General features: G+C 45.8%; 1 protein-coding gene across 1 annotated transcript; it reads left to right on the top strand.

Annotated features, from left to right (window-relative positions):
- Positions 1 to 3,180: 3,180 nt before the first annotated feature.
- On the top strand, positions 3,181 to 13,931 carry LYZL6 (lysozyme like 6). Its single transcript, XM_025361819.1, has 4 exons — positions 3,181 to 3,211; positions 10,510 to 10,668; positions 11,584 to 11,662; positions 13,593 to 13,931. Exons 1-4 carry the CDS (start codon positions 3,181 to 3,183, stop codon positions 13,660 to 13,662), a joined length of 339 nt encoding a protein of 112 aa, XP_025217604.1. The 3' UTR covers positions 13,663 to 13,931.
- Positions 13,932 to 15,722: the final 1,791 nt, after the last annotated feature.

The raw sequence follows: 15,722 nt of genomic DNA, 5'->3' as shown, positions 1-15,722 counted from the left end.
CTGGCCTGAAGAAGGGAAAGTGGGAGATGCTTTTCCCCACTTCTGAATCTACCTGATGCTGGAGTTCTCAACCATGCCCACCCATACCTTCCTTTTCATAAAATATATTTTGCATAATTACTGTAATTTTTAAATATTTTAGACAGATTTATTGGGGTATTGACATATAATAAACTGTGCATATATAGAGATTACAATTTGGTAACATCTGACCCTTGGTATACAACTGAAATCATTATCACAATCAAGATAGATCCCTCCAAAAAGTTTCCTTGTTGCCGTTGGTGATCCTGCTTCCTGCTCTTTCTACTTCCCCACACCTAAGCAACTACTGATCTGCTTCCTTTTTTCTTTTTATTTATTTATTATTTATTTTTTATTTATTTTTTTTTTTAGATGGAGTCTTGCTCTGTCTCCCAGGCTGGAGTGCAGTGGTGTGATCTTGGCTCACTGCAACCTCCACCTCCTGGGTTCAAGTGATTTTTGTGCCTCAGCCTCCCTAGTAGCTGGGATTACAGCTGTGTGCGAACAGGCCTAGCTAATTTTTCTATTTTTAGTAGAGACAGGGTTTCACTCTGTTGACAAGGCTGGTCTCAAACTCCTAACCTCAAGTGATTCGCCCACCTCAGCCTCCTAAAGTGCTGGGATTACAGGTGTCAGCCACCGCACCCTGCCCTGATCTGCTTTCAATCATCATAGGTTAGTCTATATTTTCTAGTGCTGTCTAGAAATGGAATCATACAGTGTGTACTGTTTTTTGTCAAGCTTCTTTCACTCGGTATAATTATTCTGAGATTTATCCATGTTGTTTTGTGTGGCAATCGTTCATTACTTTTTAAAATTGTAATTGTAGTTGTTGTGGGTACATAGTAAGTGTACATATTTATGGAGCACCTGAGATGTTTTCGTATAGGCCTACAATCCGTAATAATCACATCATGGAGAAGGGGGTATCCATCCCCTCAAGCATTTATACCTTGTGTTAAATATTTCATGGCAAAGTTATCTTGGGGTAAGCACTGCAGCAAGCCACCAGTGAGTATTCTCTGGGCAAACAGAAAAAGGGTTAAATAAATCACGTTACACATTAATATTTGTATCTATGTCTAGCTCTCAGACAAACTGTGATGCCTATTCTTTACATTGGCAACGAGGTGTCACTGAATGCTAGAATTATGAATTTAAATTTAACAAAAATTAATCAAGTTTTCAAAAATCAAAATAAAATGGATTTATTTCAATCATTTTGATGTACAAATTTGACTAATTCTAATTTGTATGTTGCCTTTTGGTTTAATAGATACTTTTCAATATTTGAAAAGAAAACTAACTTTTGGGAAAACATTTCTGATAAAATTAAATTTGTTTACATAAACATAATTTTGATGAAAATATTAAGATATTTGTACTTTAAATGATTGTTTTAATCCTTACATGTATTTTCAAATCTTGATAATAATATAATTACTGATTTTGCTGAAAGAAAGATAAGAAAAATAAATTTCACGGAATAGTTTCAGTAATTTATAAATTACACATATCTTTATTACTCATCCCAATATTGTCAGCCCATCAACAAAGCACCCAGACGTGTGCAATAAACATGAAATTTCATGATCTTTGACATTTTGCTAATTTTCTGTCATATACAAATCACAGCTTCATACATATTTTAAAATTTTATCCTTTTAAAGGCATATCTGTCAGAGGATAAGGATAGGACATACTTTAACATACATAACATAACATAATCGGCTGGGCGTGGTGGCTCACGCCTGTAATCCTAGCACTTTGGGAGGCCAAGGCAGGCAGATTGCCTGAGCTCAGGAGTTTGAGACCAGCCTGGGCGACAAGGTGAAACCCCGTCTGTACTAAAATACAAAAAAAATTAGCCAGGCATGGCGGCATGCACCTGTAGTCCTACCTACTCGGGAAACTGAGGCAGAATTGCTTGAACCCAGGTGGCAAAGGTTGCAGTGAGCCGAGATCACTCCAGAGTGAGACTCCATCTCTTTAAAAAAAAAAAATTCAAATCATAACTTCATACACATTTTAAAATTTTGTCCTTTTAAAGGAATATTTGTCAGAGGATGAGGATAGGACATACTTTAACAGTCTGTTAGTTTAATTTATAACTTGCAAATATTGAGACAGATGGCCTATGGGGTCCATCTGTCCTCTTGCCCTGAGCTGACTTGACTCATGGGCCCCAGCCTGGGTTTTCCAGTTGTTTGAATGGGTGGGAATCTACTCAGGGTTCATGTTTGCCACAGCTAGGGGGCTGGAGGTGGAGGGTCCCTCTGGACCCCCTTTGAATGCCACAAAGACCATCCTCTCTCAGATCTTAACTTTCAGAGACCAAATTTCCAAGTATGTGGTCCTGGGCTACGGAAACCTTTCCTCCTGCCCAGGACTCTCACTCTACAGAGACGAATTCATTCAGGTCATCTAAGGCCCATGTAGATTTTTCGCCACAAACGGTTTCTCATACAGTGGTGCCCCCAGCATGTTCAGCCTCCCCTCTGCCCCCGCAGGCCTCCTACCCCAGGGTGCCATGCACCGCTGCCTTGCTGGGAAGAGAAGTCTGGAGGGGCACGGGCCAACACTGCCCACTTAGAAGCCCCTTGTCCTTTTATTCTTTTTTCTTTTTTTTTGGAGACAGAGTCTTGCTCTGTTGCCCAGGCTGGAGTGCAGTGGCACGATCTCTGCTCACTGCAAGCTCCGCCTCCTGGGTTCACGCCATTCTCCTGCCTCAGCCTCCTGCATAGCTGGGACTACAGGCAACCACCACCACGCCCAACTAATTTTTTTTTTTTTTTTTCTTTTTTTTTTTAGTAGAGACGGGGTTTCACCGTGTTAATCAGGATGGTCTCGATCTCCTGACCTCGTGATCTGCCCGCCTTGGCCTCCCAAAGTGCTGGGATTACAGGCGTGAGCCACCGCGCCCGGCCGCCACTTGTCCTTTTTTTCTGTCAGATCCTGACTCCCTGTTTCAGAGGGAAGTGTGCACTGTCAGTAACAAAATGTTTTCTCCCTTGCGTCTCTTTTGCTACAGTTGGTAGAAATTTCTCCTGGACTTCGTTGCTGACTAATGGTGTTGGGATGTTGTGGCCTTCACACAACTAATGGTGTTGGGAGGGGACAGGGTGTCAGGTCACCATTTCACAGATGGTTGACCCGATGCCGACTGTGACTGGCTCTTCGGCTGCAAGTGACAGAAACCCAACTCAAACTTGTTCTGCAAGTAGAGACATTTACTGAGTCTCAGAATTGAAGGAAGGGGAAGGGTGTGTTTGGGTCCCAGAAAGGGTGTACCCTGGGGCTGGAATCCCGTCCAGATTCCACTCCCTCTTTATGGAGGCTTAGCGCCTTAGATGGGCTGTGTCCTCTGGCCCTGCACACACGGGCTTTCTATTGGAAGCTGAGCAGGTCCACCACTTCCGTTTACAAATACAGTGACTGGCACACAAGCATTCCTATGCTTACTGGGGGATGTTGGGGGGCAGGGCCCTAGGACTGGCAACCCCCACTAAAACCCCATGAGGGAAGGAGCTCCCCCAAAGGTGGTGCTGTTCCCAAAAAGGAAGGAAACAGCCAGTGCTCTCCACCCTGTCCCACCTGGCCATTTTCCTCACAGATGTCACCTGTCCTCCCAGGCCCAGCTGCTAATTCTGCCTGACGCTTGGCCAATTTGCCTGGCTAAAACCAGTGTATTTCCAGGAGATGGATGACATCACAGAACTGGAGTTCCAGAAGGCTGGGATGGCCCAGCACTCCCTCCTTCTTTAGAACATGGAGAGCTGTTAGTTGGGCAGGGCTGAAGCATACGTGGTGAGGAAGAAGAGGCTCCTACTGTAGACGGCCTTTTTCCACAGGTCCTCCCAGAAATCCCCAGGCCAGCTGGAACCTGGAGTCAGAGAGGGATGGGAGAGAGGTAAGCTGTGGAAGGGGTGGGAATATACCTTCTGGAACCACTGTCTTCCTTGAGGGGACCCTGAGAGGGGGCTGAATGGGCAGGGATGGAGCTTCCTGCTTCCCGAGGCTCAGTGACATCTATCTCTGAGGGACCCTCCTGAGTCAGTGTGGAGTTGGTTGTTGTTTGCCTGGAATTCTAATTTAACAGGGCATCTTGTAAATTTTATTCGCTGGCCGGGCGCGGTGGCTCAAGCCTGTAATCCCAGCACTTTGGGAGGCCGAGATGGGCGGATCACGAGGTCAGGAGATCGAGACCATCCTGGCTAACACAGTGAAACCCCGTCTCTACTAAAAAATACAAAAAAAAAAAAAAAACTAGCCGGGCGAGGTGGCGGGCGCCTGTAGTCCCAGCTACTCGGGAGGCTGAGGCAGGAGAATGGCATGAATCCGGGAGGCTGAGCTTGCAGTGAGCTGAGATCCGGCCACTGCACTCCAGCCTGGGCGACAGAGAAAGACTGTCTCAAAAAAAAAAAAAAAAAATTATTCGCTAAATCTGTCAGCTCTGGGGGTAGGAAGGTGGGAGAAGCAAAAAAATGGCCCCAAGCTCAGGCTGGTGTGGAATGAGTCTTAGAACAAGAGACAGAAGCAGCCTTGTTGTCTGGGGTAAATACCACAGTTCATGGTCTCACGTTTAAGGACACAGACACACACGCACACAGAGTGAGTTTGGAGCAGGAGTTTAATAGGCAAAAGGAAAGAACAGCTGTCATAGACAGAGGTCCCAAGCAGGTTGCCAGGTGGTAGTGGAAATGTCAGAGTTTTCTAAATGGGCTAGTGAGGAGGCGTTTGTGAGGAGGGGATGTCTTATCCTCCTAGGGCCCGATGGTTCAGTTGGGACCAGGTGTGCTATCTGTATAGAGCAGAGTTTTTAATAGGCTCTCACCCCATTTCCGACCACATAGGCCAACTTTTAGTCTGTGTCTCTTTGTCTTGCTTATCTGGGAGGAAGAATTTCTGTGTCTGTTCCCATACATCTTGCAGCTGTAGGCATACCCCTCGATTCTGCTTTTAGCTTCCCTATCTTAGCGCACCTAAAGAGAAAGGAATGTGGTTAGTAAGGCCCGCTATTTTACTGGTGCCCATTGTATAAGTGTGAAGTTTGGTGATTACCCAGGAGACTTCCAGGATCCTTCTGTGCCTGAGCTGTCTTACCTGTTTTACTGTTTGCTCTTTCAGGCTGCTTGTTGTTAGAAGAAAAGTTATTTCCTTGAGCTGCGTGAGGTTAGAAAGGGAGCTATCTTTGAGCTGCTTTTTGCTAAAAGGAAAGTTTTCTGCTGGGGATTCACTTTACCCTGTCTACGTAAGTAATTTCTTTTGTTGTTGTTGTTGTCGTCGTCGTTTTTTTTTTTTTTTTTTTTTTGAGATGGAGTCTCGCTCTGTCGCCCAGGCTGGAGTGCAGTGGCCACATCTCAGCTCACTGCAAGCTCCGCCTCCCGGGTTTACGCCATTCTCCTGCCTCAGCCTCCCGAGTAGCTGGGACTACAGGCGCCCGCCACCTCGCCCGGCTAGTTTTTTGTAATTTTTAGTAGAGACGGGGTTTCACCATGATAGCCAGGATGGTCTCGATCTCCTGACCTCGTGATCCGCCCATCTCGGGCTCCCAAAGTGCTGGGATTACAGGCTTGAGCCACCGCGCCCGTCGTTGTTTTTGAGACTGAGTCTCGCTCTGTTGCCAGGGCTGGAGTGCAGTGACCGGATCTCAGCTCACTGCAAGCTCCGCCTCCAGAGTTTACGCCATTCTCCTGCCTCAGCCTCGCGAGTAGCTGGGACTGCAGGCGCTCGCCACCTCGCCCGGCTAGTTTTTTGTATTTTTTAGTAGAGACGGGGTTTCACCGTGTTAGCCAGGATGGTCTCGATCTCCTGACCTCGTGATCCGCCCGTCTCGGCCTCCCAAAGTGCTGGGATTACAGGCTTGAGCCACCGCGCCGGCCAGTAATTTCTTTCTGCCTCCTATAACAAGACCGGAGAAGAAACAAGCCCACCAGGATAGCCATCTTGTCCAAGCAGAAGCCGCCTGACACTGGAAGGCGGGGGATGGAAGAACTCAGGCTTCTGCCCCCTCACCAACATATACCTAGTTTAAGGGGAAAAACACACCAGACCAGTGACAGAAATAGTCGCAGGTTTTCAGATTTATTGGAAGTATTGCTTCTTTGTAGTGTAGAGATGAGGTCTTGCTGTTTCCCAGCTTGGTCTCAAACTCCTGGCCTAAGCAATCCTCTCACCTCAGCCCCCCAAAGTGCTTGGATTACAGGCTTGAGCCACCATGCCTGGCCAGTCTTTCGGTTTCCATGGCATTGGCCATTTTGAAGAATACAGGCCAGTTATCTTACAGATTTTCAGTGAGTTTGGCTTCGATGTTTCCTCAGGATTAGATACAGGCTATGCATCCCTGGATGGAATACTGCATAAGTGATGTGTCCTCCTTGGGACTCACACCTGGAGGCACACAATGTCCCTCTGTCCCTCATTGGAGATGTTCATTTTGATTGCAAGTTCAAAATACTGTCTGGTTATCCTCCACTGTATCTGTTTTGTTTTTTCTTTCTGTGCAACTAATAAGCAATCTGTGGGGAGACCCTATAAGATCATGGATAATATATCCAGTTATTCAGCAGTCTTCCCACAACCTCAGATTTAGCATGCAATGATGATTCTTTCTCAAACCAATCTATGATGGTTGCAAAATGGTGATTATTTTTCAACTCCATGACTTCCTCCACATGTATCGGTTGGCCTTTTATTGTCAGGAAGAGGGTCTCTGCTTCAGCTCCACACTATGTATCTTTTTGTCAATTTATTATTGTCATAGGCTCATGGATACATTAATTATATTAATGTATAATCTGTTACTGTCATTTATTTTGATGGTCTAATTGTCCCAGATTACCTTGGAAACCATTATGTAATGATTTCTTAGATATGACACCAAAAGCACATGCAACAAAAGGAAAAATAGATACATTGCACATCTTCAAAATTAAGAACTTTAGGGCTTCAAAGAATACCACCAAGAAAGTGAAAGGCAACCGACAGAATGGGAAAAAATATCTGCCATATATCTGATGCTGATCTAGTATCCAGAATATATAAAGAACTCTTCCCACTCAGTAATAAAAAGACAACTCAATTTGAAACTGGGCAGAGGTTCTGAACAGACATTTTCCCAAAGATATACAATGGCCGATAAGCACATAAAAAGATGTTCGGCCGGGCGCGGTGGCTCACGCCTGTAATCTCAGCACTTTGGGAGGCCGAGACGGGCAGATCACGAGGTCAGGAGATCAAGACCACCCTGGCTAACACGGTGAAACCCTGTCTATACTGAAAATATAAAAAAATTAGCCGGGCATGGTGGCGGGAGCCTGTAGTCCCAGCTACTCGGGAGGCTGAGGCAGGAGAATGGTGTGAACCCGGGAGGCGGAGCTTGCAGTGAGCAGAGATCGCGCCACCACACTCCAGCCTGGGCGACTGAGCAAGACTCCGTCTCAAAAAAAAAAAAAAAAAGAGATGATCAACATCCGTAGCCATCTGGGAAATGGAAATTAAAACAACAGGGTGATACCAGTTCATATCCATGAGGAAACCTTTTGTAGACAGATAATAGGTGTTGGTGAGGATGTAGAGAAATTGGAATCTTTATACACTGCTGATGGGAATGCAAAATGGTGCAGCCACTTTGGAAATCTGGTAGGTCTGATAAGCTTAAGCCTAGGGTTACCCCATGACCCAGCAACTCTACTCCAAAGAAATAAAAATGTATATCCACACAAAAACTAGTATGTGAATGTTCATAGCAGCATTATTCATGATAGCCAAAACCAGAAACAACCCAAATGTTCATCAACTAATGAATGGATAGACAAAGTATGATCTATTCACACAATGGAATATTATTCAACCATAGAAAGGAATGAAGTATCATTATGTGCTCCAACCTGAATGAACCTTGAAAACATTATGCTAAGTGAAAGAAGCCAGATACAAAATGCCATATTTTATGTAACTCCATGTGTATGAAATGTCCAGAAGAGGCAAATCCATAGAGACAGAGAGTAGATTAGTGGTTGCCAGAGGTTGGGAGGAGGGGGATGGGCAGTGACTGCTAAATGGGTACAGGGTTTTGTTTCGGATTGATGAAAATATTCTAAAATAAAGTGAGATAGTAGTTGTACAACTCTGCAAATATACTGAAAACCACTGAATTGTACACTTTAACTGAATTAATTGTTTGATACGTGAATTATATCTCAATAATGCCGTTACCAAAACATATCGTTCCAGATCTGGCCAATCGGTGCCCCCTTTGAGCTAGCTCTTGTGTCAATCTGACATGCCCCAATCCATATTTTTAGCACTTTTAAAATTTCTGGTACAGCAAGATAATCCAGACATCTCATAACCCTTTCCTGCTCCAGCCTGGGAATCAGCCATATTTCCTGGAGTCCCGGTTCCCTTTTGTGTGGAATGTGAACCAAGATCTGGGCATTATTTCATTTAATCATCAAAACAACCCTTTTAGGTAGGTATTAGCATATCTTCATTTTACAAATGAGGCCCAGAAAGGTTGAGTATGTTACCAAAAATCACATAACAGCCCAAGATTTGAAAGCAGGCAGTGTGAATCTAGGGCCCTTGCTGTTCCACACACACACACACAATGTGAAAGTGAAGGTTATGTCTACAGCCAGCCCACCAAGAATTGTACCAGGCAGGGTATGGCCCCTGGGAAAAATCATGTGTCATGTGTCTTAGGGAGTAGGGTTGTGGGGAGATGAGCACCCAGTATCCTGGCCCTCCTTCTAAAAGCACATCCTCAGATACACACACACATATGCGGTGAAGATAGTCTTCAGTAATCTCCTTTGCCAACCTCACTCACCATCCCAATACCCAAATACTACCCATAGCTGGGTGCCCATATAAGAGGACCTATTGATGAAATGAGATTGGCCAGGTGTGGTGGCTCACACCTATAATCCCAGCACTTTGGGAGGCTGAGATGGGAGGATCACTTGAGGCCAGGAGTTCAAGACCAGCCTGGTCAACATAGTGAGACCCCCATCTCTAAAAAATAAAAAACTAAAAAACAAACAACAACAAAGAAAGATCAGCCTTGGTTTTTTAATGCTGAAGCTCAGAAGTTGGTATATGGAGGTTCATGATACTATTCTCTCTCCTTTTGTAACTGTTTAATTTTCCATGATAAAAAAAAAATCTATAAAATAGTAAATGAGAGANGCTCACTGCAAGCTCCGCCTCCCGGGTTCACGCCATTCTCCTGCCTCAGCCTCCGGAGTAGCTGGGACTACAGGCGCCCGCCACCACGCCCGGCTAGTTTTTTGTATCTTTTAGTAGAGACGGGGTTTCATCGTGTTAGCCAGGATGGTCTCGATCTCCTGACCTCGTGATCCGCCCGTCTCGGCCTCCCAAAGTGCTGGGATTACAGGCTTGAGCCACCGCGCCCGGCCTATCCAAGCACTTATTACGTACGAAGAACTGTTTTAGATGCTGGGGATGTAGAGATAAACAAATTCCCTTCCCTTGTAGTGTTCATATCCTAGGGGAAGAGAGCAGCAACAAACTCATAAAGTACTGCCTGGTAGTGATCAATGCTATGAAGAAGAATAAAGCAGGGGGAGCGATGGTGACACTGTTTAGATGGGGAAGTCAGGGAAGGCCTCTCTGAGAAGGTGACATTGAGCAGCACCGAATTAAGTGAAGGACCTGGTCACCCAAATGTCTGGGGGAAGAACACTCCAAGCAGAGGGGACAGCTAGTACAAACGCTTTATCCTCCTGCATGGAAGGGATATCTCCCTTTTGCCTAGGATTTGTGTGCACCTGTCTTGCAACACTTGTCCTTTTATCTTGCTTTGTGGGTTTTTTAGGTACTTTTTTTCTTTTTGAGACAGAGTCTCACTCTGTCACCTAGGCTGGAGTGCAGTGGCACAATCTCGGCTCACTGCAAGCTCCGCCTCCTGGGTTCACGCCGTTCTCCTGGCTTATCCTCCCTAGTAGCTGGGACTACAGGCGCCCACCACCATACCCAGCTAATTTTTTGTATTTTTAGTAGAGACGGGGTGTCACCATGTTAGCCAGGACGGTCTCGATCTCCTGACTTCGTGATCCGCCCACCTTAGCCTCCCAAAGTGCTGGGATTACAGGGGTGAGCCACTGTGCCCAGCCTTAGGTACATATTTTTATGCTTTTAATATAGGCCCCTTGAAGGCAGCATCTGTGTTTGACCCAATTGAAATGTCTGTCACTGGGCTTTGCACAGTTCCTGGCACACAGCAGGTGCTCAGTAAGTGCAAGACACATGAATAGATGGACAGATGAATGGTTGTACTTATCAGGGGGTGGATGGACCAAAGGATGAGAGGGCAAGTCAATGGAGGTTTCCAGCCCTCTAGTCCTATCTTGCATCCCAGGCCTTGTTCCTTTTGTCTGATTCCTTGCCTCCCTTTCTCCTCCATCTCCCTTCTCACTCAGCTTGGTCCCCTCTAAATCCTGACCTTCTCCCTACTCTAAGGGCTGTGCCTGGCTTTTGTGGAAAGCAAGTTCAACATATCAAAGATAAATGAAAACGCAGATGGAAGCTTTGACTATGGCCTCTTCCAGATCAACGGCCACTACTGGTGCAACGATTATAAGAGTCACTCGGAAAACCTTTGCCAGGTGGACTGTCAAGGTCTGGCCAGGGCCCCAGGGTGGGAGAGATGAGAGTGGAAACCAGGCTCTGCTCACAGACTTCTCTTTCCACCCACAGCCTGGGAATGGCCCCAGAGATATGGTTCAAAAAATCAGGGAATCCCTTTACTGAGCAGAGGGCTGGAGTAGTGTCCCTAATGGCCATCCAGTTAGGAGATTCTATAGAGTCCCTGAATAGGATGCAGAAAGGCTCTGTATACAGCTGGTATAGTAGAACAGTTGCAGCAGCCAATGTTTATTGAGAGAATATTATACACTAAGCACTTTACATACTTAGCTTATTTCATCCAACTTTCATGCAGTAGAAACCATTTATGATCCCCACTTTACAAAACAGCAAAGTGAGGCTCAAAAAAGAGAACCAGCATTGAATGCCAGACCTGACAGGCTCTTAACCATTCCGGAGTACCATCTTCAGCTAACGATCTGACCAAAGGCCAAGTGCAAATTCCCTAGCTCAGAGCTGATCCAGGAGGCTCGACAGGGCCCATGACTCTGCCCCTCACCACTGCCTTTGCACACTGACTGATGCCCCTGGGCTCCTCACCTGAAGACCCCCGCTCACTAGGCGGGACATACCTCTGTGGTGTTTTGGCATTTCCTCTCCCTAGAAACCTCCCACAAACTTTGAGTGAACCACCATCTACTCTGGTTAGGAAGAATAGTAGTGAACGGTCCCAAATCTCAGGCCTCTTGCCCCTTCTGCCCACACCCCCTTTCACCTCCAACCTCCAGCAGCCATTGTAGGGATGTCTAAATGGGCCCCTGGGAGAGAGCCTTTGCCTCAGCTGGAAACCTCGAGGTGGCATAAGCCTGTCTAGGGAGGGCTGGTGTCTGCCTCCATCTTAGGGACTGTCTTCTGTGCCCTCACAGGTTTTCTCTTCCTTCCTTTCAGATCTGCTCAATCCCAACCTTCTCGCAGGCATCCACTGTGCAAAAAGGATTGTGTCCGGAGCACGGGGGATGAACAACTGGTGAGGAGGACACCGTGGGACTCAGCGGGCAGAGCCCCACGAAGGAGGGCATGACAGAGAAAAGGGCGGTAGACAAGGACTCACGGGCACGCCCTTGCAGTGTCTAGAAAGATGTGGGATAGCGATGGGCTTGGAACTCTGAGTTAGAAGACCTGGGATCTGGTTCTTCCATGATATTGTATTGAACAAAACTCTTCTGGTTGCGGTAACAGAAAACAACTTGAGCTAGCTGGGGAAAATCTATTCTGAGAGGACCAGATGTCTCACTGAGCCCACTCAAGGGCTTCAGCTGGGCCCCAGAAAGATCATGGAACCAGGGCTGGAAATTGTCAGCAAGCTTTCCATGGCAGGTTTCAGCTTCTCTTGGTGCATTTGCTTCACAACTCTCTCTGCAGACTTTCTCTGCTCCACAGTCTAAAGGACAAAGGGTGCTGCAAAGTTAATGAGCTGAAGTCCTAAGCAACCATAGGGACTGGCTAGGCTCAGCCCCAGTCCAATTTCCTGGGATACAGAATCTGATTGGTTCCACTTGCACCACTTGTGCCCCCTTGGTCCAATCAACTGTAGGGATGGGAGGAGTTAAGCAATACAATTACGGCTGCTGCGGGGGCCCTATGGCCATAATTGACTTTTTTTTTTTTTTTTTAATTTAAAAATGCTGACCGGGCGTGGTGGCTCACGCCTGTAATCTCAACACTTTGGGAAGCTAAGGCGGGTGGATTACTTGAGGTCAGGAGTTTGAGACCAGCCTGGCCAACATGGTGAAACCCCGTCTCTATTAAAAATACAAAAAATTAGCTGGTCATGGTGGCGTGTACCTGTAGTCCCAGCTACTCGGGAGGCTGAGGCAGAAGAATCGCTGGAACCTGAGAGATTGAGGCTGCAGTGAGCCAAGATCACACCACTGCACTCCAGCCTGGGCGGCACAGTGAGATTCTTGTTTTAAAAAAAAAAAAAAAAAATGTGGTGGCCGGGCACGGTGGCTCACTCCTGTAATCCTAGCACTTTGGGAGGCTGAGGTGGGTGGATCACAAAGTCAAGAGTTCGAGACCAGCCTGGCCAATATGGTGAAACCTTGTCTCTACTAAAAAATACAAAAATTAGCCGGGCGTGGTGGTGGGCGCCTGTCCCAGGCTGCTTTTTATGTTATATGGGGATGAGGCACTCACCCTGTGGGCCGGGATCTCTCTGGGGACCCTTCCCTTGCTTTGTGTCCATGCTCCTTAAGGCAAGCTACTTGGGAGGCTGAGGTAGGAGAATCGCTTGAACCTGGGAGCCAGAGGTTGCAGTGAGCCGAGATCGCACCACTGCACTCCAGCCTGGGCGGCAGAGCAAGAATCCGTCTCAAAAAAAAACAAACAAACAAAAAACAAAAAACGACAACAACAACAACAAAAATGTGGCGCTCATCAGCTAGGCAGACACCCACAAAGCTGGGAGCTCACCAACGGTGGACATTCAGATAGTCACCTTTTCTGAGCTTCAAACTAGATATATAAGTAACACAAATGGCCGCCTCTATAGGCGACTGTGGAAGGAGTCAAATCCCTTGCATACTCAAAACACCACAGAAAAGAATTGATAGCAATGATTATGCCGACCCTTTCTGGAGGGAGAAGCAATGGGTGCACCCGAGACTTTTTTTTTTTTTGTAATAAGTAAGTCTCAGCCCTGTGAAACAGTACTCACCCCTTCAGGGAGAGATGAGGATTTTCAAATGTGGAAATGTTGATCCAGGGAAGCAGGCAAACACCAGAGATGAGAGAGTTTTACAGGATTCGTCAGAGGGGACAGTGGAGGACAGACCAGAAGGATAACAATGAAGGGGATTCTGGGCATTGCTCCACATGCGAGACTCACCAAGAACTGGGTCATGTGTGTGGAGGAGTCACTGAGCGTGAGGCAAGAACCATGTCTTTTTTCTCCACAGGGTAGAATGGAGGTTGCACTGTTCAGGCCGGCCACTCTCCTACTGGCTGACAGGATGCCGACTGGGATGAAACAGGGTGCGGGTGCACCATGGAGTCATTCCAAGACTCCTGTCCTTACTCAGGAATTCTTCATTTCTTCTTCCTATGCCTCAACTTCATGTTATTTTCTTCCCTTCCCATTTACAACTAAAACTGACCAGAGCCCCAAGAATAAATTATTTTCTTGGCTTCCTCCTTACTCCCATCTGGACCCAGTCTCCTGGTTCCTGTCTGTCATTTGTAAACTGAGGACCACAATAAAGAAATCTCTATATTTATTGAAGCACTCACTCTGCAAAGAAGGCATCCATTTTTTCATTATTCTATGTATATTTGAGTACCTGAGACAGTGGGAGTGTACTAGGTACTAGAAGGAAGACAAAACACAACTGTTGCTCTTTAGGTGTTCATAATCTAGGTGGAGACGCAGAAACATCCACAAACATTACAATACATAATTAAATGTATAATAAAATTCGTAATTGTTGCTTTGAAACAGTATCAGTGTCCAAGTAATTCCTCCAAAGAATAATTTTTGAAGTAAAAGAGAAAGCTCAGAAGTAGGCAATGGGTGGGGCTAAGGGTATGGTATTGATGTGGAGAAAGTAGTGATGGGATGGAGAAATAGTGGCAGACGCCAATAATTGTGGGGTGCTTTGGGAGAATAGGCTAGGATCTAGACAATTTAAAAAGTCTTCTCTGGACAGGATCTGGTTTGCCTGGAGGGTGCTGATGTGGAGTAGAACATGCTTAAAGAAAAAGCAAAGTCAGAAAAGGGACAGTTGAAGGAATGTCCTACACATAGCTACCATCAGTAGTGTCTGACCAAACTGGGGTTTTATCTTGGACCACTTATTTCTCTACCACTGAGCCTTAACTGTTTCTACTATAAAAGGAGAGATTTGACTATTCAGTGGTTCCCAGACTTTTGTATTTCACAGGTGATAAAATGTAAAAAATAATTAAACCTGAGATTTCTAATTTTTTTTTTTTTTTTTTTTTTTGAGACAGAGTCTCACTGCATAGCCCAGGCTGGAATGCAATGGCAGGATCTTGGCTCACTGCAACCTCCAACTCCTGGGCTCGAGCAATTCTACTGCTTCAGCCTCCCAAGTAGCTGGGACTACAAGTGTGGGCTACCACACCCAGCCAATTTTTTTTTTTTTTTTTTTTTTTTGAGACGGAGTCTCACTCTGTCACCCAGGCTGGAGTGCAGTGGCATGATCTCCACTCACTGTAACCTCTGCCTCCTGGGTTCAAGCAATTATCCTGCCTCAACCTCCCCAGTAGCTGGGATTACAGGCACCCACCACCATACCCGGCTAATTTTTGTACTTTTAGTAGAGACAGGGTTTCACCATGTTGGCCAGGCTGGTCTTGAACTCTTGACCTCAGGTGATCCACCCACCTCAGCCTCCCAAAGTGCTGGAATTACAGGCATGAGCCACCGTGCCCAGCTATTTTGTATTTTTAGGAGAGACAGGGTTTCACCATGTTGGCCAAGCTGGTCTTGAACTCCTGACCTCAAGTGATCCACCTGCCTTGGCCTACCAAAGTGCTGGGATTATGGATGTGAGCCACCAGGCCCGGCTGAGATTTCTAATTTTTAATTTTAATGTCCAAATAAGAGCATTAAAGCAACTATCCTCTATTAGCATCTTGTCATAAAACAATTTTTAGTATCAACATTATAGGGAGGTCATACTTGTAGAAGAATGGAGTGGAATCTATCTTATTTTATGAAATTATAAAAAACCTGATTATATTTTCCAGATTGTCCTCATTTTGTAGAGTAGGGGTGAAAACTTTATCACAGCATGGGTCTGAGGATCATTATTCAGAAACCACAAGAGACTTGTCCTGCAGGGTCTCTTCTGGCTCTAACATTATAGGATTAAAATAAACAGTAGTAGGAACTGCTTGCTTTCCTTCTTGTGTTACTGAAACAGACTTTATAAAAATTATGACAAATCTGACCTAACTGATTCCATTTTGCTTCTAACTCCAAGCTGCCCTTGCTCATTCCTGGGCACAGGCCACACTAACTATGGGATGAATTTTTACTGTTTAACTTTGAAACAAAGATAATA

Source organism: Theropithecus gelada, chromosome 16 (assembly GCF_003255815.1).
Source record: "Theropithecus gelada isolate Dixy chromosome 16, Tgel_1.0, whole genome shotgun sequence".
NCBI classification, from domain to species: Eukaryota; Metazoa; Chordata; class Mammalia; order Primates; family Cercopithecidae; genus Theropithecus; species Theropithecus gelada.
This window is presented reverse-complemented; position numbering and strand designations above follow the sequence as displayed.